The following is a 27,379-nucleotide window of genomic DNA, read 5'->3' as shown; positions in this document are numbered from 1 at the left end:
GCTGCCATTAGTGGGTCATTTTTAGTGGGTCATGGTCCTCGCTTCACCAAAGAAATTCAAAACATTGTGGCGCCATCTAGTGATAAGCCCTAAAAGCACTTCATAGGCGATGCGAAAGGATGAAGGTTGCTGTTGATAGGTGTTAAGAGAGAGTGCAAACTATAACAAAACAAGGCAAGCACTATTCAAAGAATAGAGAACACTGCGCACTTATGAAAACCAGTAACATTTTCCCAACATGTGGTCATTTGGGCTACTACAGTGATAATTACAGCGTTTAAGGTGTATCCACACGACGGACCACGGACTGGGCCGCGGACCGGTCACGTGGTGTCGATCGCGCATGGTCCGGCTAGGTCCGGCCCGCGACAGCATCCACACGGCGGGCCAAAATAGCAGCCGACAAGCCGGACCACGAGGCCGGCCAAAGGTATACGCTATTTACCTCGCCGTTTCGCGATGCGCTCGTTGGACACTGTCTCCGTTTTTTTTTTTTATATTATTTCACAATGCCGAACTTGGCGTGCATTTTGGCAATATTCAGGTACGGCCTCCATCTATAGGGGCTTCATATAGACATGGATGGACGCACCTGTGCAGCCCTAAGAACGTACCTGAGTTGACAGCATTCCACTTAATCCGTTTATTCCAGACGCAAAGATGAAGATATGATCAATAAAGACCCATCAACATACGCGGACGCCTTAACTGAGGACCGGACTTAGCCGCAGTTAACGCGAATAGCAGCTCACCACTGCTGCACAGCGCGCAACCGTTGCATAACGAAGCTGCGGTTACAAATATCCTAATTATTTATAACACAGTGCGTGGAGCTGCTTCCGACTCGGGCGTCAATAGCGCGCTCAAGCATCGTCCTACCGCCGCGTCTCGGCGTGCAACGGCAGCGGCGGATATCTCTTGCGCCAGCGTGCGTAGTGAAATAGTCTTTCTTAGAATAACAAGCCTAACATAAAGGCGTATCCGAACTGACCACTTCGTGAGAATCACTCTGATAACAAGCAAGTTTCTGCATAACAGCTGTCGCATGTGTAGCGCTGGCTCACCCGGCCTTCTTGTACGCTATCTCCGCTGCTAAGGCCTGGCTCATATATGGCCATATCTCTTTTTTTTTTTTACAAGACAGTAGGTAGACCTTTATTTTTTACACTGGGCAGGCCATTTACAGCAGTGCTGATCAAATCGAAAGCACCGTTCGCGGTGGCTTCGATGCGAAACAATCTAGGCCTAGTGACGACTAGGGCCAGTGCGTCGTCGTCCACCGCGCTAGCGGCGGCACTACTCCGGCAAACTCCCGGCATTTGGCGTCGCACGTGTTCATTTGGGAACTTCTTTTTCATGGTGTAGCTGGGGCCCGATGTTTTTTGACACTTCTCACTAAACACGCCGCTGTAAAACACTTGTCCGGGACGTGACGAGGCAGCAGTACGTAGTTCTGCACGTACCGTGGTACGCGGTACTCGAAGGCTGCATAAAAACACCGTCGTACGCCACTCTAGACACTGCCTATGTTACTTGGTGCTCTTCAAAACATGCTCGAAGTGCACTTTGTTGATGTGAGCGAGCTCATGCGCTTTAATCGGGCGCAAACGCGCCTCCTCCGTTCACAGGCGCCGCCAGGTCCGTGGTCCGCGATCCGAGAAAAATGCCCAGCTATTTTCGCCCGCTCCGGTCCGCGGACCTGGCGCGGACCTCATAAACCGGAAGTGGAACGTCACGTGACGCTTGGTCCGCGGACCAAAACAGGTCCGTGGTCCGTCGTGTGGATACACCTTTAGCTGCAAGGGACCACTTCACTGGTTATTATGCAATTCTCAGAGCCAAAATGATAAATTCTTGTTTTTTGGATATTGCAGCACTCGATCTATATGATACGAGGAAAAAGCTTTTCATTTCCACCATAATCCCATTATACATATTGTTACGGTGCAGCAAGCCGATGAAAACAGGAGAACAGAGAACAGGGAGATGTTGGATGACCGTGAGATGACGTTTAATAAAATTTAGCGGGCCTAGCGCGAGCGCTCCTGCCCGCCGCGCCACTGCCCACTTCTTCCTTGTTCGTCAGTAAATGTTACGATGCAGCATGCCGATGAAAACTGGAAAACAGAGAGATGTTGGATGACCGTGACATGACATTTATTGAAATGTTAGCGAGCCTAGTGTGAGCGCTCCTGCCTGTGCCACTGCCCGCTTCTTCTTCCTTGCTCGTCTGTAACAATATTTTGGCCAGTGTTTGGTTCCCTTAACACCACTGTATCCTCTGCTGAGGCCCCACTCACCAGCGCTGAGAGCCGAATCCGTACCACATGAGCTGCAGCATCTCAAAGAGCAGCCCCACCATGATGGTGTGCTTGCTGCCCACAGTCTTCATCAGCAGTGTCAGCACCATTGTCTGCACACAAAGACACGATTCAGCAACACTAATATGCTCGGTTCCCCCACACTGTGCCTAAACAGACATCGGGTGGCTAATGCTGCACTTCAAGGTATCCAGTGAAATAATTACTGCGAAAACCCAGGTACAATACAGTGTAAGCCTGTCAACATTGTCAGCTACTACCTGTTCACGAGCCAGTCTTCTGTAGTACCAGAGAAGCCGCTGGAGTACAAACTCAGCAGTGACAGCTTTCTCGTATGTTGCATTATGAATGCCACTTAAAAAAAAGTGCCTTACCATGTGCATTTTGACAGATTGCATTTACCGCGTGCTGAACTATGATACATCATTCAATGAGGGACACCAGTGCTACTTGACCATCACCTAGTTCAGTGGCTTTTACCGCGCTGCATCCATGGCGAGCCCAGAAACGGTTACAGGTAGCAAGAATTTTGATGTGGCTTTTCTGGCACAGCAGCCCCACTACCACTGAGGTGTGAATGCGAATGACCGAGGGGCTCAAAACGATACTATGCCGTGGTAACCATCGCGCGGCCAACATTTTATGAGAGAGAGGCGTGCGGAATGGCTCCGTGGCATGCTTCTGTAATCCACACTTCTCTCGTTGCCTGTAGCTTAAAGGTGTATTCACATTATGAACTGAATCACGAAGCGATTGGTCCTCTGATGTGTGGTCTGCCCATCTGTGGCGAGCATTGCCACAACAGGAAAAAATAACAGACGACAGCGTGGACTTACCGTAAAAACCCGCGTATAATACGAGTTTTTTTTCCAACTTTCAGCGTTCCAAATTTCCGCCTCGTATTATTTGCGGATCCCAACCAAAATGTCAAAGTTTTGCGAGAAGTTTTGGTTTCGTTGTTGCCGCGTGGCTACGGCTTGGCTTTGTTATCGATGTGCGGCTACGGCTTGGCTTCGTTGCCCTAACGTGGCCGCACCCCGCAGTGGCCACGACGTCGAGGTGTCGTCTCTTTGTTGTTGAGTCGTCGAGTGCGCACAGCATCAGCGCATGTGCTCTCGTGCAAACCACGGTTCGCGAAAAAGTGCACGCTTTTTTCTTTAAGTGAACGAGCAGGATGCCAGGGTCTCGGAAACAGTACTCGGCTGCTTTTAAGAGAAAGGTGATTTTAGTTGCTGAAAACATCGGCAACAGTGCGGCCGGGAGGCAGTTTGGCGTCACCGAGGGAAGCATTCGCGGATGGCGACGACAGAAAGAAGCCCTTTTCGCGTGCAAGGGAATGCGAAGAAGCTTTCGCGGGCCAAAGAATGTCGCATTCCCGGAAATTGAACTCGCTCTGACGGAGTTCGTACGAGAACAGCGAGCATCGCATCTAGCTGTGAGCGTAGAGCTTATGCAAGCAAAAGCTAGGGAGCTTGCAAGGGAAAAGGGAATTCCGAGCTCCGCCTTCAAAGCAAGCAAGCACTGGATACATCGCTATATGTGCCGTGCTGGATTCTCGCTACGCCGGCGAACCTCGATTTCACAAAAGCTGCCCGAATCCTTCGAAGAGCTGCTGGTGGCTTTTCAGCGCCACGTGATTTCTTTGCGAAAGACCAAAAACTTTCAGCTGGGGCAAATAGGCAATGCTGACCAGACGCCGGTTTACCTGGACATGCCATCGCCCCTCACCGTCCATGAGAAAGGCTCTAAACAAGTTTGTATCCGGTCTACTGGAAACGAGAAGACGCGGGTTACAGTCATGCTATCGTGCACGGCAGACGGCCGCAAGCTCCCGCCCTATGTCATCTTCAAGCGCAAGACAATGCCGAAAGGTGAGGAGCTGCCGAAGAATGTCATCGTGAGATGCCACGAAAAAGGTTGGATGAACGAGGATCTTGTCCTCGACTGGGTGAAGTCAGTGTGGTGCAAACGGCCCGGTGCACTGTTGTCCTTTCCATCCATCCTCGTGCTGGACGCGTTTCGTTGCCATTTGGCCGACTCGGTGAAAAGGCTGCTAAGCGACTGCCGCACAGAACTTGTGATTCCGGGTGGGATGACCTCACAACTTCAGCCTCTCGACGTTTGTGTCAACAAACCCTTCAAGGACGCAGTCAAGCGATGCTACGCGGAATGGATGCGGTCAGGTGAGCCTGCAGTGACGCCGGCCGGGCGGCTGAAGCGAGCATCGCCAGCCACGCTGTGCAAATGGATTGTGGACGCGTGGGCAAGCATCCCAGAGGAGCTTGTGCGCCGTTCGTTTAAGAAGTGCGGCATCTCAAACGCCCTCGATGGCACAGAAGATGAGTACCTGTGGGATGATTTGTCCGACAAAGAAATTTCCGAGGAAAGCGCTGCTGAAGATGAAAGTGATTGAAGTGTGAGGTCCGATTTCAATAAATGTCTTGTTTTTTCTCTCTCGTATTATATGCGGTAAAAACTTTTTTTTTCCATTTCGCGTCTCCAGAATTTCACCTCGTATTATATTCGGGTTCGTATTATACGCGGGTTTTTACGGTACTCTCACTGCTAGAGCACTGCGTGAGAGGACAGCCTCATGCGGGCGCGCTGTTGTCAAGGGTAGCTTACGTTATGGATGCTGGGCAGACGTACAGCAGCCTGTGGCATGCCTGCATTGTTGCTCCTGCTGCACCGTTTTGCCGAAGTATTGTCGTGCTGACTGTCCCGCTCGATGTGATATAATGTGCAAGAAGTTTTCTGCAGCGTAAGCGATCATACTTACACAATGACAACCTCATAAATGCACTACTTTCAACCCTTGTAAAAGAGCCACTCGAACTGCTGCCCCTGTGCTCCCAGTATGTGTAAAAGGTCGAAGCTTATGCAGCGTAAATGTAAGTGCATTATAACGCTAATGGAAAGTGGCAAATATCTTCAAGTTACGGCCCGGTGTAGCCGCAAAGCTCATGCATACAGTGTTGCCAAGTTACAAGAGGCTACAATGGTAATTTAGGTGCAAACCCCACACAGCGAACGAAAAGATTGCATGAACGCAGCCTGGCCATAAATTAGACTAGTTCGACTACGAAATAGAAACGATTGTAGCACATTATTAATGAATTCCTGCTATCTTTTATATGAGTGTGGGTAGTGGACATATTGCTAAGCGCAATGCAAGTATCCGGCTAAGATGATACGGATACAGAACCGTGTGACGCCCATTCGTTCCTGCTTTGTGTCCATACAAGTCAGCAAGTCAAACCCTTAAAGCTGTTTCTCACTTTCCTCCAGCGTTTTAGCGCAATATTATGTTAGAATGTGCTTGCTCGGGCATCAGGAGTATGGCTGGAAAGCTTTCCACGATAAAAAAAAAGAGAGAATATGTTGTTTATGGAGGATACGAACTGTGAAAAGGTCTCATGGTCATATCAGGAATCGCTGCTCGTGAACTGAAGCGGAGCAGTAGAAGTCATTGACTAACGTCATACCCTCCCATGCTAGATTGCAAAAGAGCCTCACAATTGGGCCCGTCGTGTGAACCCACCTTAAGGCGGGACATGGGCCTTTGTGACTGAAAATCAGCCTCTCTTCAGTCTTGCAACACTCAAGCCGTTTCACAGGTATCTGCTAGCTGAGGCTGACAAATACTGCATAATTTTTATATCATAGTGTTCCAATGTTGCGACCCTACATTCACGTCAAATCATGCTGATCTTTGACTGTCCACAGTTTGAAAAATATGCACACTACTGACATTTTGTTTTCTTTAAAATTTAAAGACTGCAATCCAAACTATTCCCATATTTCCTTTGGCAACCATAAGCAAGCCCTTGAAATAGAAAACAAAGGAGCAAAATTGTGTGAAACGCGCAGTGCTATCAGTTTGACCTTTGGATAACTGAAAGACGTTCTTTCTAGTCCCTTCAGCTTTTAACTACAGTGGTTTCCCTGTACTCATAAACCAGTGCATTAACGAAAACTTCTGTTTTCCTCTGCTCAAGCTAAGACTACTCATTGGGTATAAACATATCAGTGCCTTCAACTTACACTTCACGTTGTGCCCCAATGCTTTCAGCCAGATTTGCAAGAGAAATAGTTTCATAATACCATAATTCAATGAATAGATATCCATGCAGCCAACCAGATTTAGTCTTGCATCATGTTAAATTGCACTTCTGATAATTCAGATTAAAATCTCTGGTCCTACAAAGTTGGAGTTAAATTCAAGGAAAGCCTACTGTACAAACGAATGGTATAGAAGCCAGGCACTGACATTACTAGATCATGAGGGCAGCCAAAGCGTGCACACGATACATTTCTGCTAATACAGTCTCATTTTTGGGATATGTCCTCTCACCAAACAGCTCTACCCGCAGAGAGAATCGGATCAGTACAATCACCAAACCAACCTGCACGTGCAGCAAGGGGCTTGCAGGGAAGCATCCCTGTACACTCCAAGAAGCCAACTCGGGGTGGCCATCATAGCACCTACCTGTGCAATGACGGAAAGCAGGCCCACAACGGCAATGAACAGGGCCACCTCCTCAGCAGAGAAGCCCATCACCTGTTGACAGAGGGAGGAAAAAACTCGTCAGAGAGAAAGTGAAGCATCACCATCAGTTGGGGGTCATCAGTCCCCCAACACTACATCACCACTATTAAGTGCCAATAGTTTTACCAGAAAAAGGTCTTTTTTTCCCACACTGTTTAGAGGAGGCAAGAGATACTTTCCGACCAAGGGAAAACCAACAGCACCTCAAACAATGTGTCCTCTTCTTCCGTACATGGAGTGTGTGCACATCGTCAACTAGTCACCTCCACTGAGACACGTACATGCAAAGTGCAAGCTGTGAGAGACATGACATGCCTGGCTCGTGCAGCTGAGCACAGGAAATCACCATGTAGTGAATTCCTCAATATAATGATGTTTACTGATATGTCAACACTGCCCCCAATGAAGCATGTGTATTTGAAAGCTCCACTTAATGAACGTGTTGCGGCAGTTAGCACTGAGGACAATAAAAAACTTTCATGACGAAAAATAAAAAATGCAGTAAAAGCTCCTTAGTTCGAAATTCACAGTCTAGGAAAAAAGTTTTATATATGGAATGGCCTCAAAAAAACTAATAAGAGCCATTTGCTTTACGGTAAATTTGCCATATTTACTCGCATAACGAACCCACTCGCATAATAAACCTATCCACCCTCAATTTGTGCCGCAGAATTTGAAAAATAAAAAAATTTCCTGACGATTACGTTACTTCCTAATGCAAAATTTGAACGCTGCTCATCAGCTGTTGCAGCTTTTTGATAGACTGAGGTATGCGTTTCGGCTCGGGCGGTGCGCATATCGAGATCTGCCGCCACCGATTCGGCGCTCTGATTTCCGCCACACAGGCGTGGCATTGGAGGAGGAGTGAAGAGGGCAAATTAAGTTATCGGGAGGTAGCGGGAGGCAGTGTGTGGGCCCATAAGAATGTTGCGTGGCGAAGAGATAGCAGCAACTGACCGATACCGCTGACGCCGCTAGCGAGTCAAGTCAACATGGCTCTGCGTTTCGGCTTGGGATGAACACACCATGATCTGCCGATGCCGAACCGGCGCTTCGGCAACCGGAGAACACCGTCAGCATCACACAGGAAGGGGGGGAGGGGCACACGCAGCGGCGAATAGTGGTGGCAGGAGCACGCGCAGCAATCGGAGAACACGCGCGATCACAGCCACGGAGGAAGAGTGGTGGGGGGGGGGTAAACGTAACAGCGAATAGCAGAGCACACGCTGCCCCGGCTGCCGAGCTGGTTATGAGGGACAATGGCGACGATAACGCGAAACACAGGAACGGGCGCCAAAAAGCTGCGCTCTAAAAATAAGGTGTCAGTCGTTAGCGCCATCACAGTCCGCAACGCATTTCTTGGCAGTGCGCCAAGATGCTGCCCAGCAATAACATCACGGTGTGTTTGCCTTTTTGACGTTAGGTCTAGCAATGGAAGGAAGTGAACTTGATAGAGTGCCAGCGTTTGTCCGGTTGTGCCAGCCTTTATTTCAGCACATTCGCTTTATCATGCCATGGATGATTGGGGCGGCCGCCGTCTACTGCCACTCAATCATTGGAACGCACGATAGCAGCAAACATCTTTTGAAGCAAGCTAACGATGCTAACCAGTGTCAAAAACGCGGCTGGCCGCGTGCTGTCATTGACAGCTGATGGCGGAAGGATGGACTCATCTTGAAAAAAAAAAAAAAAGTGAAAAAAAAAAAAAAAAAAGGAGGAAGAAAATGTTTTTCCCACGTAACCCGCAGCATCTGTCCGAAATCAGCCTTTTTTCATGGGCGTTGGCTGGGCGGCTGGGACCGCGCCGATAGTGCTTATCCGTATTTCAGAATTAACGGGGCTCGAATTAACGAGTATTTAGTTGCGAGTTTCGGAGGTTGCGCGGAAGAGAGAGCAGGCAGCCGCCACCGCGACCGCCAACCCCTACCATCCGGCACCGCCATGCAGGTCATGGCGCCATTTAGGCTTCACCTACTCTTCCATGGTTTTGCCTGATTTCGTCTTCAGTCCCCGTTTTGGACGTGCGCAGCCTCTATGCTACTCTTTCACTAAGGATATTTTTTTTTGGCCACGTGCTCTGTGCCAAGCTGCCCAGACGCAGCGGTGTGCAGTTCGAATTAGGCGTAGCGGAACCAAGTTGCGTTCGAATTAACGGGCTTTCTTGTACACAGACCTCTATGAAGCTTGGCCAGCCCAAGTAATGCAGTTCTAATTATCTGAAAATCCAAATTATCGAGATTCGGATTAACGAGCTTTCTGAGCTTTCACTGTATGACATGGATGCCTCCCATCACAATGAGCAACCGCAGATGATACAACATGCCGTATTAAAGTGACAATAAGCTGCAAGGGTGGTTCTCTTTGACGCTCGTTTTTTTAACGTTCCACTAAAATAGTTCATGCTCAAAAGCAGTTACAACAACAGGACAAAAAAAATAAAATAAGAACGGGGCAAGCAGTGTGCACCCATCGCCAACACGCAGCTGCTCAGATTCCAGTGTCAACAGCGCTTGTGTGTCGGTAGCGGGGACAGTGAAGGGTACCAACAACATGGGGTGAGCACAAGTCATCTGGGGCGACGGTGGTGAGCGGGCCGAAAGCATAAACGGGTCAAGAAGCCGGTAGTGCCTCGACCACTCGCACTTTCATCTAGACCGGCAGTTAGTTCCCTCTGACGCCCCCGCCACAACACCTCTTCCCGTTCCACTCATAACCGTGTCGTGCAAGCTGCGGCAGAGTCGCAGCTGTGCCTTCAGCCCTATCATGAAACCTTTCATCACTTTTGCAATTTCAAGTGAAGGGGGTTTATTTTTCAAGGCAATTTCTCCAACATTTATTGCCTTTTTGGCTCACTTTATGTATTCTCCTTTTTTCAATTTCGTTACAGTCTGGTTCCACTGTAGAAGTACCTTGCTCAGGGCCAGCAGCTGAGACCTTTCTCTTTCCAGTGCGCACTTCACTCAGTAACAAAGCTGTTGAACAGAACACAGAGTGAGCATTTCTATATTACTCACACAAATGAACCCATCTTATTTAATAATGTTTAATGCTTATTCAATAATGTTTGAGCTGATGGCCATCATTCAAGTCAGTGCCACGCTTTATGTATGATGAGGCCAACGATCATTAAAAGAAGCATCCATAGAAAAGCATTCAGGCCTATATATACTCTGTATGATCGGCCATTTTCAAACTTCATTGTATCAAACATCTATCTATGTTGCATTGGGTTTAACGACACATAAGGAACTCAGGCTATCATGTGTCGAGCACAATGACCCTTACATCTGCGCACCGTCATGAGGATTCACTGAAGTTACTGCACTGCACCATTAATTTACTTTAGCAAGTCACATCCAATGTCTACCTTATTCTCCCCAATTCCTCAATCAACGAGGAGTCATCATAGCCATAATGTTAAGCCATAGCCATAATTTGCTCATACTAATAATTTAAAGAACAGTTTTTTCCTTCTGACAACTCGGCAATGAAAGCAATTCCTGCCACTGAGCTCAATTTTAAAAAGCTATCGATGCTACATGTTTTATATTTTTTTGTGTTGTTCTTATTGTGTATTGCTTAACACTTTCCTGTCCGTGGGAAAAGTAGGGGTTTTTGAGTGGTATCAAAAAAAATATTTTGTTTTTACGAGCACTTGCTTGGTACAGGAGTGTATGGAAGCAAATTGTATAGGAGGAAATTCTCTTCATAATGGTATTCGTCGCAATTAACATCTTTATTGCATAGGTGATGAAAAAAAAATTAACGAAAAAAAAAATTGCAGTTAAAGTAAAAAACATTCATAAAAACAGCCAGAATTCTTCGCATAAAAAAAAAATTGAGATATCCGTTTTTTTGAACACGGACCGAGGTAACAATGAAAGCAAATTCTAGCTTTCTAAGTACAGTATTACTCAAGTTAGAAAAGAAAACATTACACCATATGACTATCGTGCCACCGTGCGAAATTGTTCCTTGTTGCCGTGAAACAAAGGGTTCGTACAGATTCAAAAAGGGGAAATTCAAGGATATTCAAGGAGTTTCAAGGCACAGTTGGAGTATTTTCAAGGACTCAACACAATGCTACATGCAGCAGTTCTCAATATCAGGTAACAATTTTACTGAACAAAATCGAAAAAGAAACATTTCAAGGAACAGCTTGTATTGCACTAAGCCAACATAATAAAGCCAGTATTGCACTAAGCCAGCATAATAAATGTTCCATCTTGAAAAACATCCTGCAATGCATTGCACCAATGCAGAAGAGCAATCCATTCTGCAAAACTGCTAATGGCAACTTCAGGGCAGCTCCTGCTGCTTTTCCTGAATCTTCTTGTTGAGGCTACACAGTTCCTCAGTGTTGCTTCATGCAGCCTTCCTCAGACTATTGGATCTAACCATGTACTTCAGATCATTACCTGCCTCTGCCTTTTCAGTGTATGTATCTGCTGAAGCCTGGAGGTCAGCTATTGTTGCCTCGAGTTTCTTTTTCTTTTTTCATTGCGTCGATCTTTTCGGCGATGCAGCGCTTCTTTGATTCCCCGACATCATCACATTACTTCTTTTTTACTGCCTCCAGGAGTGCAGCATACTGCTGCCGGGATACAGCACTCCTTAGGTCTTTCAAAATAGGGACGTTAAGAAGGCCCCCTGCCTTGTCCACAGCGTCGCATACAATACGTTGCGAAATATACGAGAGGTCCTTCAGGTTTTCTATGGCAACCTGGCAGTTCACACTAAATCCTCGTTCCCCAGTGGCCTCCCCATGACTGAGCCCAAGAAAAAGCTTCACAACTTTTCAGAGTTCCCCATATGATGAATTAAACTTCATCAGCTCAGACGAACTCGTCCAGCCTGTTTACATTCTTCTCAAACATTCGCAGGTTATGGTGCTCAGACATTCTGCCTGCTGTAATGAGGGCATCCAACACTCTTCTGAAGCCGGCTAGGCAATCATCTGGTTTAGTACACATTTGTCGTGCATCCAGAGAGGACAAACTCTTAACGATTGAGAATCTCAGTGGACTTCTCTCAAGCACCTTCTTTGTAACACTGATCAAGAACTGTTTGCATTTCATGCGGAACTGGAACACGTCCTTCTCGCCTGCTTTAGTTCTCCTGACAGTCTGTTCAGCGGCATGGCCTACATCCACCTTTTTAAGCTGAGTGCAGTTCTCGGTGCTTTTAAAGTCCATCGTCAGCAGACCAGTGACTCCTTTTGTTGAAGACAAGACCAAACACTTCAGAAACTTCGTCAGCTTCCTGACTACAGTTTCCAAGTCCCTTGCAAAAATAAACATATGGGTTGATCCATTTGATACTCAGTGAGGAATGGCTTGAGGTTCATGGCCACACCCAGTGCAAATTGAAGCTTTGCTAGCAGTAAGACACCACTGGTAAACTTGCACAAGTTGTGAAATTATCCACATTTTGGGGGGCTTACTTCCTTCTTCCTTGCAATTGCAATAAACTTCTTAATATCACACCACAATAGCAAGGCTCTCTCTATCACAGGGACGTTCTCCAACCACCGGTAGGCAACAAAGTTCAGGGAAAAAGTCTCCTGACCAGTAACTGCTGAGAAGTCTTCCCTCCTTGCAGGAGAACCATGGAAAAGCGCACTCAGACTGGAGAGAAGAAAGTCAACTTCCCACTTATTTGCTGTACACCTGCCCTGTAGGCATTATGCATGGTGTGGAAGCCACAGGTCTCAATGTCCAGACATTGAAGTTGGTATGCTTGATGCAGGTGCTCTTGGAAAGTCTTGAATAACTTAAGGTTAACATTGGGACCATTCATTGAAATCTGAAGAATTCTAAAGAGGGAAAGGCTCAAGCACACTCAGCAGCTTTCCTTGATGTCCAGTACCCCATAAGCACTGAGGTATAGTACCTCGCTGCCACCTTGTGAGATGAATTCGAAAACCGGATGTGAACATCCAATTGTTCCTGCTGGAGATAGTCGTTCGTGGACCCGTTGAAGAGTACCACATAGTACAATCACAATCTTTTATCTCCCGCTTCAAAGCAGATAAAAAGAAGGGCCTCGGACCATGGCACGTCACGTAGGCACATTTTAAAGAAAATGCTTCCGGTGATAACCGATAGAAGAAATGCGATGTGACAGCCTTCAAAGTCCACAGAATCTCTAAGTTCGTCACCAGCTCATGTGCCTTCCAAGCATCGTCTAGCTTTTCCGATTGCAAACGAGGCGGGACAGCTGACTGTTGGCTCGTACTTGGAAATAAATACTTTTGCATCAAGGTGTTGGCTGCAATCTTCATGATGCCAGCATGCTTAGCCTCTTCATAGACTCTTTTAACGCCAACTCGCCCATGGTGGTGATATCGAAGGTTTTGCTGTAAGGCCTGCATTTTGTGCGGTGCTCACTCGTCGTATCTGGTGCAACCCAGTCTTTGTAAGTGTCGTTGTGAAGCCACACGCCTTGAAATTTGCTTTTCCCATGCATTTTCTTTGTAGTCGGATGCTTCAGCCGCAACAAGTAGGGTGCAGACCCGACGGCAAAATGCGATGCCATCGACCATCATAACAAACCGCCAAAATCGGATTGGATTGAATCAGCTCAAGTTGGCTTCAGAGTCGAGTGGATCCAATGTGGCTAACGGTCACGCAACATTGGCTATTTATCACAAACTGATTTTTTATGCCTGAAACGCAGATACTGAAACACAATATTGAAAATACAAATATTTTAACCACATTTTTCCTGATTAATAGCCATTTGCAAGCACTACGCTAAGAATTCAAGGATTTTCAAGGGCCTTGAAAATGAAATTTTCAAATTCAAGGGTTTTCAAGGTTTTCAAGGACCTATGCGCACCCTAACATGTCTAACAGGAAACATTTGTTTTTTGTTCCACCTTTCTTTCTTCATAGCACAATTTGCAGTTCTTGTACTTCTCCATTTTTGAGGCTCGTGCTGCAGCCCCCGAGGTTGATCATGAGGCGGAAACAGAGGGCGAACGTCAGGGTCTCCAGGTTGTGGCTCACCAAATCCAAGCAGTTGCTCAGCCATTTTATTTTTCATTGCTTCTGGTGCGACAGCTCGCTAAGTTCCGTCTTTTTCGCCATAGGAAGGTTTTTCCAAAATATGCACCCAAGCATATTTGTTCGTGTTTACGCATATCTCCTTGATGATCTCCGTGGTGAAGAATAGCAGAAAGAAAACGATGGCTCTGGAGCAGCGCCGTGCGGTGCTGCGGCACGCAATGCCGAAGTCGACCCCTGGCTGCCTCCTAGGAGAAAACAGGACTCTCTGCACTGCCATCGGCAAGTAGTCCCGCCTGAATGACGTTGATACCTTGCAGATAACAGTCGTGACCTTAAGAACACTCTGATTTCTACTCATCAGTGCGCAGCAAAAGCGGAACTTTTCGAAAGAGAAAACGAAGCCTACCGGGGCATGGCCGTTGACGTTCCTGGTCAGTTTGACGCAGTTTCGCTGTCGGTGCTGAAGTTTGAAAAGCTGAATTCGTCTTTCGAGTCATCACTGTTGCTGTCAGCATCCACAGATGAGCACTCAGATGCATCATTATCCATAGAAACGGCCCGCTTTCGAACAGCAGCAGCGTGCAATGTCGACGCCATTTTGCAAGCAAGGAGCGCCGGTTACGTCACTCGGAAATTATAAAAACGGCCGCGACGCGGCAAAAGAAAATAAAACCGAATACAAAATTGAAAAAAGGGTTGTTCTATTATCCACTGGATGCCGCCACTTGTCAAGGAGCGCTTCGAAAGCGGGAAAATTAGAATCGTGAAGCCATCGATAACGGTTATCAATTGGAATAGGCACGGACAGTAAAGTGTTAAACAGAAGTTAATACTGCAATGATTTTATGGCTTGATGATAACTGATTAAATTCACATACCACCGGTGGCTTGCAGGTACTTTTTTCTTTCCCTTGATAATCAATTTCCTTTGAGCCATAAAATGATTACACTGCTAATTTCCCGCTGATCAATACCACAGATTTAAACAAGACAGATGAAGAGGTTCACCAATGCTTTGCTCAGTTTCAGTGACTGTTGGCTTTCTTCATACGTGCATTGCCATGAGGCCCTGAATTTCCTACACTCATCTGCTTTCGCACCTATACACCTACACCTACATACTCCTATACACTTACACCTATACACCCCTCCTGGCACACAAGGTGCAGGGCAGCATGCTGCATGCTCTGCTTCATGCGAGCCCTGCTCCGAAAACCAAGTCGATGTTTACCAAGTGACCACAACTTTGTGCCCGACTTTGCGACATCACACCATGTGTAGGGTGTTGGCGAACATCCACGCGTCTTGGACACACTCACACAGGGTGGCCACTCACCAGGCGCAGGTAGACAAAGAAGCAGGAGTACTGTCCCGCCTCGGGCAGGTACGACAGGAAGACGGTGACACAAAGCATCAGGATCATGGGGTCCTTGCCCACCTTGCGTAGTGCCTGCGCAATTACGAGGTGGTTGGTTGCAACAGACCTAACCAAACCGCGTCCCCGCACCTTCGGACAAGAACACGACACTCACGGTTGCACTGCAACCCCCCCCCCGAGCATCATCCCTACCCAGCGAAGCCGACTTGGAGCTCTCTCCTTGGCCAGCAGAAAACATATGACAACCTTCACATTTGGCATTTACAGCAGCGAATGTCTGCCTAGGGCAGGAAAAATGGGGTAAGTGCGGAGAGACCGCTCGGACATCACTTCGGAATGTTTGCCAGCAGCACTGGTCCACATAGACAAAAAAAAGAAAGAACTTCGGGATCACCCAGCATCGAGGAAGAAGAAAAAGCCAGTCCCCTTCCCCCCCTCCATAGAGCACCTCATTTGTACCACAAGAGTATACCTATTTAAAGTAGAAAGTAGGACGTACAAAAAAGAAGAAGTAAACACTAGACCTCAAGAAACACACAATAAGCAGGCCAATCACATGGACAAATTGGCACACGGGAAACAGGTAGGACAGCAGTCGTGATATCTTTGCAGGATGCAAAAAATTAAGTCCAAATAATCGGGAAGTCCAGAAAAAGCAATGCACCTTGAATACCTAATTCTCCTCAGTAGGCAAAATAACCACGAAGGAGTACGTGAAGTAGAACCTCACTCGTACGTTACTAGTTGAAACAATTTCCTAGTTCACATGCTCAAAAGCTGTGAGCAATAAACTCTCGAGTTACACTACGTAGCCGTCCGGTAGGTACATTCCAGGCAATGCCATTTTTCGGCTATTACGTTCAAGATTTAAATAATTTCTGGCTGGTTCATCTCTTTACCAACCAAATGCAACTGTGCAAACCAGTCATGGGCAGTACCAAAGGTACATGTATCTTTGATACTATCTTTCGATACATATTGTTTTATCGGTATTAGGTATTGAGTGTCAAATATTAAAGTATCGGAATATCGGCATCGAAAATACATTTTTAAGGAATCATGTATTTTAACGATACTCGATACCCAAAAAACTGCCAATATTAAAGCTGCTCTGAGTCAGACTTTGGGTAGACGGCACTCACTCAGGCAGTACTGCAAGGCGGGAGGCGTCTCGGCTTGTAATGCTGCCAGAGTTCCCTCCTGCTCGGAGTTTTTCTCTAAATGTCTCTTTAATTACCTCATTGACCTATCCAGATTCCTCTTCTTTAAAATTGAAAGAGAATATGGCGAGTAGGTGCTCACGAAATTGTTTACTTGTGAGCACCGAGTGTTTACAATGAATGCGTTAAGCCGTTAGCAGACACACACAAAAAACAAAAACTTTTTGAGCACGAAGTAGGAACCACGTGCACTGCTGTATCCCTAGCCGCCCTCCCACCCTTTACCATCTGACCCCTGCCGTCTTTGAGGCATCTGATTCTCATCAAGCAGAGTGCTGCCCAAAAACGTCTTATGCAAGGGCCTTGTGAAAACCCCTGGTCTCTGCATGTCGGCTTTGCTTGGTGAAAAGAAAACGAATGTCTAAGGCCTTAGTCGTCCTCTATGCAGTCAACTAACCGGAGTTCTTGTAGTTTACATCATTCGATTCGAAACAAGCCCATTTTTCGTAACTACACCAGGAACGGGCTTCTGCTAGATTTTTGCCCGTAAAAACAATTACACCTAATTATTATATGAAGCATACGACATAAAAGATATAAATGCACTTTTCCAGCACACAAGTTTGAATAACAAATTATGTGCTGTCAAGTAATTTTTTGCCACAAACATTTGAGCAAAATTTGAATAAAACTGAAATATATAATTATACGTTAAAGCCATAACTGTTAATTCCCTTTTTTTTTTTTTTTTTTTTAAATTCAAGTTGTTTGGTGTCATATTAGCCACTCTCTGCTAAATAAAGAAACAATAGTTCTTTTTATCCGTAACCAGCCGTAGTTCTCAGGCGACGCTGTGAAATTTGAGTTTCTTAACTACCTCCATTATCCTCCTATGCTTCACTTTTACCTGCTTACGCACTCTTATGCACCTTCATCAAATACAACACCGTGGCGGGCCCGTCTGCTTATGTTAGAGTGGCTTTTCTCATTTGCCTCCCTTTCAGCACACCCACAACGCGGCTGGGGCTCTTTCTGGACTAATAAAAAAAATTCAACCATCTTATTCTTGTTTTCCCTCTAGCTTGATATTAAAAGTCTGTCATCAAACTGATGACGAAATGACTCCTCAGTTAACCAAGCAGATGCAGGTTGCACCTTTTAGCACAGAGAAAACACAGGGGCCATGGGGTAAGTATGAAATGAAAAGCAACAAAAAATGGTTCAGATTTATTTTTATGTAGCCAAGTGCTCCTAGGTTGGTTCGTATGAAGAACAATAATTAAAAGAAATTTTTCGCTGGGCTGCTTATGGAAGCGATTGTTCATTGTAACTGTGGCTTCAAGCCAGTGTGAAGTTCTAATAAGGCCAGCTTCAAGCGGAGCTTCAGTAAATCCATGCTGTCGAATTCATTTAAGCCCTTTCAGAAAAACTGCGCTATAGGGATGCACTGAAGGTTCCAGAAAGTACGATAAATTTTCGTAACGACCCTAATTACATTCCACCTTTATCACATTGGGATTTCAGCTATGTGAATTTCACGAATCTTAATACCACTTTTGTTAAATTCGGTATTTCAGTGATGTATCAAAATATTGACGATACATCATCAAGTATCTGTATCGAAAATCGATTTAGGTTCTGTATCCGAATCGGTATCGGAAATACAATTTTCATGATATCGAGTATCGGGCGCAAACATACGAGTGCTCCAAACCTGGGGGGCATGCCGCAGCATAAAAAGCTGCAATTCCCTGGTAGTCACTCGCTGTCATAGGTTCTTTGCCAAGTCCAAGGGCTAGGGGTGGGGAATCTGCGAACCAGGGTGTTGTGCTTACGTATCATTTGGCCGGGTCTAATGAATGCAGCATGAAAACTAAAAATAGAAAACAAATGCTGTGACGGTGAAAGGGCTTTTGATTACTTTTGTTACTGCCACAGGCAAACCAGATGTGCTGCGAGGATTCTTCCATGCTGAGGACAACACAAAGAGCACAAGGAAAAAAGCTGCTCGGGCCTTTTCACCAAGAAATGATAATCAACATTTTTATAAAATCAGTTCACCTGTGCACCTTAATCAATAGCTATATTTATCAAAGTTACATAGTTAGGCTAATTTAGATGACTTAAATAGGCTACGTGAGAGTTCAGTCTTCACGACAACTACCACCTCTGGACAACAATGGGCATGCCTCAAGGCGACATTGCCCCCTGGTATTAGTGACATGAAGTGATGCGGACATGACAAAAGCATGACTCTGCTCTGAATACAGGCGGATGTCACTTGCAAATCAAGTGCAAGAAGCCGCACATTAAGTGCTTTCTTAGAAGGCAATATTCACAGGTAAATGATTTTTTTACGTTCACATATTTTGTTTGATTATTTGGAAGATTTTAAAGATCACACAGAGTACGAAGAACTGGCTGGTGACCATATATAGGAATGCATAGAGCTTACTAATGTCGTGTTTATTGCATAGCATACCTCTGCAGGCAACCATGGCACGCAAAAACATGGCGGCAGCAGCGTGTTGGCCACACCAGTAAGAAAATCCTGCTGTATGGAACTTATGATATGGACACCCATGATCTGACATACCATGCTTTATCCACTGTATTTAGGGCCCACGACCACACATAAGTTCGAGCTTATAATTTGGAATCTCTCGGCAATAGGAACCTTGTGCTAGAGTTTTGAGTAGGGTGGTGCCGCCTCATGGCAGCCAAGAAAAGCCTGACTGGGTAGTACAACAGCGGCTCTGCCTATGCTGCAACGCGTATCTCGCAGGCTTTCTACGTCGATTCGTGCTTCTTTTTACCCCTTCATGAGCGTGGAAACAGTCGTCACGTATCATGGACATCATTGTTAACTGCTGCGGCTGCCTTCCGGTGAAGCGTTCAAAGCATGCGGCATTGATCTTGCCGCGTACCATCCGTCCCGAAACATAGTCACCGCTGCTATTTTCGCTTGCATCGTAGGGTGCCCCGGACAAGCTAACAATTTCCTTGTTCAACTCTACTGCTTTCTTTCAAGCTGCACGGAACGGGGCTACGATGCGATTGGTATGGACGGTCATGTGCATGCATGCACTGGTTAGAAAAACGCCGTTCGCTCCAAGTTGCCCGCTCCGCCGGCTCAGAGCTGAAATTATATAAAGTACAGCTATAAGTTTATCTGTGATCGAGAGCGAAACCGTCCGTTATGCTACTGTTTTCAGCAGCTGTGTAAGTAAGAACTGCACGTGCATACATCAAGTAACGAAAGGTGAAGACGATAAACTAGAGTTTACTTAAAATGTTTGCTATCTCGACGAAAGCAGCCATTCACTCTCAAAAGAAAACAGTAATAGATGTCATTTGGGGCACACTTATAATTACTAAGCAGCCGACAATAGCATTTCGGTCATGCACCGCATGTTCTTGATCTGATAGAACATTTAATTCTAATATGCAAAGTCCCCACTGCCCCCAAAGGGCAAAAGCTCTTGCTCGAGAGCTGCAAGCACATAAATCAAAGGCTATTAGCAGTTGAGTAGTGAAACGAGGTCAGTGTGCCTTCTGATATCTGCACCTAATGACGAACACAAGCGCCTGCTGCGGTGTAATTCGAATGTTTCTGCAGTCCCAGCTTCAGCTTTCTGTGGGACTTTCCAGTACGTGGATTGTATTTCCAAACATTACGAGTGTGACTTATCAGCCAAACGGTGCGTAAAAAGCAAGAACCAGCTTAGGATCAACTTACAAAATCCCATGCATGCATTGAATGCAAACCCCAACAGCCTATGCACGGCCGGCTCAAGGTACCCATCGAAAGGACATTTTGTGCCTCAGAGGGGTTGTTTACGCTGCCTATATCCGTATTGCGATTCCATGTATTCACTTGCTTCAGCTCAGCTGCATGTAAAGCTTTCATAGAGCCAGTAGAGCTCCACGAATTCGTGCGACTCTCGCCTGGCTATATCGACTGGCAGCGCGCCGAGGCTTCACCTCCAATTGCTGCATGCCTGATGTTGGATTATTTATTTCCTTTTTTTTTTAACATCATGACAGCCCTAGATGAATTTTCAGCGGCTTAATTTTGTTGTCGATATGTCCACCTAATCTGAACTTCTTCTTTACATAATTCATACATAATAGAAATTAAAGCGGTGGATCCATACTGACTCCATGCATTTGAATGCAGACGCCGGCGATTTGTACTACCCAGCAGATGCCTAGGGGGCGCTTTTTAGCACCGTTTTTGCGGCGCCCTCTGGGCAGCGCAAGGCTCCTATATGGCGGCTGGGGGTTACAGGGTTGTAAGAGCCTCCTGCTACCCACAAAATGTGACAATGAATAATGTCTATTAACCCAATGGAATACTGTGCAAATGTAATGGAAAAATACTGTTATGGGGCGCCAATCGAGTGAAAAGAAAGCATGACAGATGGCAATGAGGTTACTTTTAATGTCAGTGGGATTAGCACAAGTGCTCCTGTCCACGCCACTACCCGCGTCTTTCTTGTATGTAACAATATGAATGATTTATCATCATTGCTGCAATGTATTCAATATATGGCATTAAAATGGCATCCACCTTGGAGTATGAAGAACAAAGAAATCAATACCAGATAAAGCACTTGTCCGAAAAAAAGCTGGCAGTTTACTTTGCAGACAATAGGGGCACATTGTATGCAAAGGGCAAGCACAAGCCTAGATTGGTTGTTGAGTGTGCAACGCACGAACCGAGAAAGGGTCCGCTTGCTCCCACGAAATGGGCGAGCTCCAGGAGCCAACAGGGCGCAGCTTCTCGGGCAGACTCTCGGGCACAGCCACCAGGATAAAGAGAACATCGAGGAGCGCAATTGCCGACGCCAATGCTGCCACCAGAGCGTCGGAGTACTGGCGCGCCAGGTAGGCACCCAGCGCAGGGCTGGTCACTAGGCTGGCCGCAAATGTGGCCGACACGAGGCCATAGGCAGCACTGCGGTCCTGTTCGTCCGTCACGTCTGCCACGTAAGCAAACACCACCGAGAAGGTGACCGCAAACACACCCGACATGGAGATCATGGCAAAGTACCACCACGTGTTGATGCGCATCAGCGGGATAGGGGCACAGGTGAAGAACACGGTGACCAGCAGGAAGAACTTGCGGCCCCATACATCCGACAGGGCACCCACCAGGGGGGCACTCAGGAATGACAGGAAGCCCTGCGGCAAGGAAAGATCAGGAGAAGCTTGTGCACCACATTCGTTCAAGCGATGCTGGAGCCAGCTGATCACATCCTAATTAGGTAATGCAACAGCAGTGCGTCTGGATCCATTCTGCACGGATAGAATTTGATGACGACGACGTGCAATGCACATCATCGCAGAGTGGCAGTTAAGCACATGCTATGATAGGGTGCAGAAATAGCATAGTTCTCTTATAGAGTGACCAGCAAAGCTGTTGTGGGTTCATATCCTGAGTTTGCATCAATATCAAAAGTGTCACTATCTCATTGGCCTCGAATCATACGATTGGTAGAAATGCCTAAACCAGAAAAGGGGCAACACTTCTGGTTCTGGCGTTTCCATCAATCAGACGACTAGAGGTCTGATAGTGACATAGCAAAACTTCCGGTAACGATACGAACTCAGAATGCAGACCCTGTTCACACAGCCGGAGGATTGAACCTCAGTTACAACACACCTGCAGCCATCTTTATTATTATTTTTGAGGGGGCTGGGCAGACATGCAGACAAGAGATTTTCAGGGCAGTGGGAGCGCTCTAAAAGCCGGTCTGTGAAGAACAAACTGGACCAACCTTGATTCCCATAATGAGGCCATTCATGAGAAAGGTGTGGTTTGGGAACGTCTCATTGAGCACCTGGATGAAAGAAGCAGCCATTTGGTAACGCTTTGGAGGACCAACATGACAGAGGAAAATGGGTAACGTTCGCAGACATCTCACATATCCAAGATATAGTGAACAGATTAAAACACACACACAATCAATACTTCAGAAACTTTCAGCATGGAACATGCAAATTCAAATGAATCACAGTGAGTTCCTGCAGTACCGACATACTGTTTCGCATAAAAAAACACTCATATGCATTTCATACAGTATACAATCTGATCTGCAAACAAATGCAGGGAAAATGAGGGGCTTCCTTTATCACATAGAGAGCCAGTGACACAAAGGGAAGCATAGGGGATGTTTTTTTTTATTACTAAAGTGAAGTATTAATTAAACATGGAGATAATTGGCAACTTGGAAACCACGGCCCCTAAATGCCCCTCCTTTGCTCGCATGGACACCATGAGGCACTTGTTTCATTCCGCCTCATTCTTGCTTCTCGGTATTAGTCATCGCTTCCTTTCAGTTTTCCTTCCTCCCTTTTCCTCCAGAAAGAACACAGTTTGCCCCACCTCACACCAGCCGGCACTGATAAAGCATTGTTTATTGCTGCAACACATACTCAACATTCTCAACTTTAATCCTTATGCGCACCCACCCTCATATAAGTACCTTAGCATACACTTTGCTTTCAATCTTTGCTGCAAGACTCACATGCATAGTATTGCTGCCAAGGGACTGCATACTCTCGGCTATTAAAAAAGCAATCTTCGAGATGCACCAACAACTGTTCGGAAACTAGCTTCTCAGACATTTGTTCGCCCCCAATTTGAATTCACTTCATCTATCTAGTGACCACAACAAGCCTGTGTAATACAACCGCTTGAATGGATTCAGGATCACGCTGCATGTTTTATGGCCAGAAAATATAATCAACAAACAAGCGTTACTAATCTCAAATTAACGCTATCACTTCCGACAGCAGAGGTACGCACGAAGGTCGCTTTGCTTTCTTTTTCATAAAATAATCCACACTCAGCATCCTAGTACCATCCCCCTTGCTAAACCACATCGCACATCCCATCGTTTCTGTAATCACGTGAGCTTTCTGCGCATGTTTGGTCGAACCATAGCGTTTAATTTATCAGCACTACCGCATGCCATAAGCTACTGGAATTATCCTCCTGACTGCATTGCTACCAATCATGACCCTGCAAGTCTTCAAGGAGCAAGTATAGCTATGGTTTTTTTAGTTGCTTTATACGCTGCATTGCACTTTGTTATTCAACTTGTCGTCACATTTGATTGTAACCTTCTATGTCATAACGCAAGACCTACTTTTTGTATCCTTCGCTTCTTGTACTCGCCTCCCTCACACAATACTCCTATTTGGAGCCTGTGAGTATCTTGAATGAATAAATAAATATCCTCTTGCAATCGAGAAGCCGCAGTTTAAATGATACTTGGTTACACCTGAGCCACCTGACAGTGACCCGCCTCTGAAAGGGGTGCATAGCCAAAACCAAATTCATAAGGGATGCACGTATGATGCATGTATCTACATGCAAATTCCAACAGAGTTGCTACCTAAAAGTGGTACATTAAGTAAGCGCTACCCTGTACAAACATGGAAAACACAGTTCCTTATTTCAATTAGATAGGGTGTTTAACTGTTCACAGATTGTTATTTTAAACCCCGTGAGAGATACTGCAGTGTGGTCTGAGCAGGTGGACTGCACAGCAAGGTGGACATATTATGTACGTGATAGAGCTCAATAATCAATTAATTGAATAAAATTAACTAATGAACTTTAATTTTTGGTTTTAGGGGCCAAAAATACTTTAAGAACTTGAAGGCTGTCAACAGAAACGCCGAATCTGTTTTCTAAATTTTCATTATCGGCAATGCAGTCCGAAATATTTAATGCCAAAGATATGCACCTTTTAGACCGTAAAGCTGGCTTCCCGCTACGCACATTTTTAAAATAGCATCGCTTTTCCTTTTTTATCCCATAAAAACAGTGAGTGTTCTTTCCACTCAAAAATATCACACCCAGCGACGCAATTTTGAAAACGTTCATTACGGGAGGCCAGTTTTACGAGCTAGAAAATGCATGTTCTTAACATTAAATATTTCTAACTACATTGCCGATAAAGGAAATTTAAAAACTGGACTCGGCTTCTATTTTGATGGCCTTCATTATCTTACAATGTTGGCCCCTAAAATCAAAAATAAGAAATTTCATTAGTTTATTTGAGTTTATTGCTTAATTGGTGAGCTCTATCACATACATAATGCTGCCTTTCTGTACAACCTGCCTGCCCACACCACACTGATATATCTTTCAGAGGCTTTAAAATAACAATGTGCAGTTAAAAAAAAAAAAAAAAAAAAAGAGAGAGAGAGACATTTGGTATACTGTACACACACTTCGGCTGCAGAGCCAGTCGGTGAATTGCATCTGCCACACGCCTATTCCTGTAAGCTTTCACAAAGTGTTTGTCTTCTGATAATGTACTTCACTGCCTCCTATATGTTTTTGCCCCAAAATTAGATGTACGGGATGTGCAAGAGCAGAAAACCCACACCTAGCCGTGCCACAAGGCAGCTTTTAGTGGCACTCCTACAGACGGTGCACAAGGTATGATATTTGAACATCATAAAAATTATTTAAGAGCAATGTCTTCAAAATGTAGACAACAGCGAGAAAAGGCCCCCCAACAGCATCCTGTCGATGCCCCATCAACTTGCAGATGACCACTCACAGTGATCATGGGTGTCGTCAGGAGGCCCCAGGCAAAGAACTCCAGGAAGATGACCACCACCGCATGGTAGACGCTCGGCTCTCCAAACCCAGACGTCTGCAAAAGGCATAGGAGCAAACAATTATTCACTCCCCAGCAGAAAGGTTTCCAAGACACATAAGGGAAAAAATTAATGGCGCAACAAAAAGACACTCACAAATAGGCACAAATAGACACACAGGACAGGCGCTATTTGTGAGTGTCTTTTTGTGACTATGCACCAACTAGCCCAACAATCAGTTTAAGTTTCCAAGACAGTTTGCCATACCCTGCCAATGTGATGGACATCCTTTAAGTTCAGGGAGCTTAAACGACTATAGTCCCAAATACTCAAGAAATAAGTGGTGCACCTTTACCCTGCATTGCCAGCTTTGCTTCGGCAGTCTCATGTTCTCCCAAGATGATGAACACACAAACCAAAGCCCCTCCCAGGTCACATCGGCTGATCCCATTCATAATGCTGCACAGCTAAGCAGTCTCTGTATCCCAGGTCATGCAAGGAGTGCCTACACATAAACTGTAGACAGTACAACTACTGCTGCTCGCGCCGACACACATCAATCAGTAACCCCATTTTTGTCCCTAAATACAGGAGCAAATCTACAGGCAAAACACCTGTTGCAACTTCACAGCACTGGACGGTCCCATGTTTGCAACAATGACACAATGAATAATTACAGTGGGTCTTGGAGCTCAAATACACACTTGTGCATACAGTTAATCCATCCGGCACCAACCCATCTGGCAAGGGAAACTCATTCTGATAGTGAAGAAATATTTTGTGTTGTTTCTCCACATGCAGACATGTGGACATATTAGCTCCAGGCATGGAGCAAATTATAAACCCACATGTCACAGCAGAGTCCCATATCAACAAGAATGTGCCGCAGCTTCAACCACCACAAATGCGAAAGACCTGCTCATTACACTGCAAGCACATTAGACAACTGGCAAGTGCTTCATCAACCACAAACAGAAGAAATGGCAGGCATGAGACCAGTTACCGCAAAAGCAGACAGGTTCATTCATTGCGGTATAAACCAGTATTAGGATCGGGTACTGGAGAGCTCATGACAACACATGTATGAAGAAAGCCAACAGTCAGTGAAATCGAGGAAAACACGGGAGAATGCCTCCTTTGCCTTTCCATTTCTAGCATTGACCAATGGGACGGGAGCAGTGAAATCATTTTTACCTGAAGGGTAACCGATTAGCTAGAAAAAAAAAAAAAGAGATTAGAGAAAAAGAAAAAAAGAACCATGCTACCACAGGGAGGCTAAGTTCCTTCTGCCTGGTAGTAATGGGCGAGAGTGTACTCAACGCAAAAATTTAAAACAACCTGTTCTTTGCAGCCTTTACAGCAACCCAATGCCACTTTAAATTCAAGTCTATGAAAATATGTTTTCTCCTGAGGCCGCATACTGTGCCTATTCCCGGCCGTATGGAACTAGCTTGGTTTACAAATGACAGCTGTGCCCTGCTGAAATAATTTCTTCAGGCTCAAAGTTACCCCGGATTACACGTAGTCCCATCTAGGAAGACAACTGCAGCTTCAGTTTCAATGTTGTTCACTGATTTTTCTGGCTCGCAGTGATGCAGGAAAAAATATTTAAGTAGGTTTATCTCTAGTGTAAATAAAAATTGTGTTGCGGTTGCGCAAGGACATGCTACAAATTCAGTGGCATTCACATGATTCCACTGCTTCTGCCACAGACTTTTTATGACCACAGTAGTGAAGAGTCCCAAGACCACTTCATGAGCTCTGAGGACTTCCGCTCGTACAAAAAATAAGGCAATTATAAGTCTGGAACTTAAAATAGAGGTCCAAGGAAAGAACTTTTTCAGCTTCCTCTTCAGCACTTAGAAGAGCCCACTCTGTGTTCCCCCACTCCCGCTAATTTTCGTTAGCTAGGGTTTTAGGGATAAAGATAACTCTGGCATAGGGGATGGCTTGTCCAGAATTTCAACAAGTGTGAAGTCCTCTCAGCAATATTGAGAGCTTGCAGAGAACAGCTCCTAGAGCAGATTTTCAATTTTGATGGCAAATTAGATCACACTCCCCCCCCCCCCCCCCCCCCCCGCAACTCGTGCCATAAAACACGCAAACTACAACCCCCCCAAAAAAAGAAATCGTAAATAGGAGCAGAAGACTGAGCTGGACGCAAACATTTTCAGCAATTCAGCGATGCTGTTATGAAAATGGCACGCCTTCTGTATGAACTCACGCAAACAACACATCAGCACCTTGGTCAACTGGCTAGACTGCATTTGGTGTAGCTGGCAGAATGCGTGGATGGATGGATGGATGGATGGATGGATGGATGGATGGATGGATGG

The 27,379-nt window shown here is 45.7% G+C and overlaps 1 protein-coding gene across 1 annotated transcript in view; it reads right to left on the bottom strand.

The window, feature by feature from the left end:
- The window catches only part of LOC146180968 (solute carrier family 71 member 1), a 66,115-nt gene that overhangs the window by 28,746 nt on the left and 9,990 nt on the right, over positions 1-27,379 (bottom strand). Inside the window, exons 2-7 of the mRNA XM_084576204.1 lie at positions 25,004-25,099; positions 22,202-22,264; positions 21,141-21,605; positions 15,217-15,330; positions 6,811-6,882; positions 2,301-2,413 (exon numbers count right to left, since the gene is read on the bottom strand). Of these exons, the coding sequence (XP_084432330.1) occupies positions 2,301-2,413; positions 6,811-6,882; positions 15,217-15,330; positions 21,141-21,605; positions 22,202-22,264; positions 25,004-25,099 (923 nt within the window). The remainder of the gene's footprint in view (positions 1-2,300; positions 2,414-6,810; positions 6,883-15,216; positions 15,331-21,140; positions 21,606-22,201; positions 22,265-25,003; positions 25,100-27,379) is intronic.

This window comes from Amblyomma maculatum, chromosome 8 (genome assembly GCF_055883805.1).
Source record: "Amblyomma maculatum isolate TAMU_Amacu chromosome 8, ASM5588380v1, whole genome shotgun sequence".
NCBI classification, from domain to species: domain Eukaryota; kingdom Metazoa; phylum Arthropoda; class Arachnida; order Ixodida; family Ixodidae; genus Amblyomma; species Amblyomma maculatum.
Note: the sequence above shows the minus strand (reverse complement) of the source record. Positions and strands in the feature narration are given on the sequence as shown.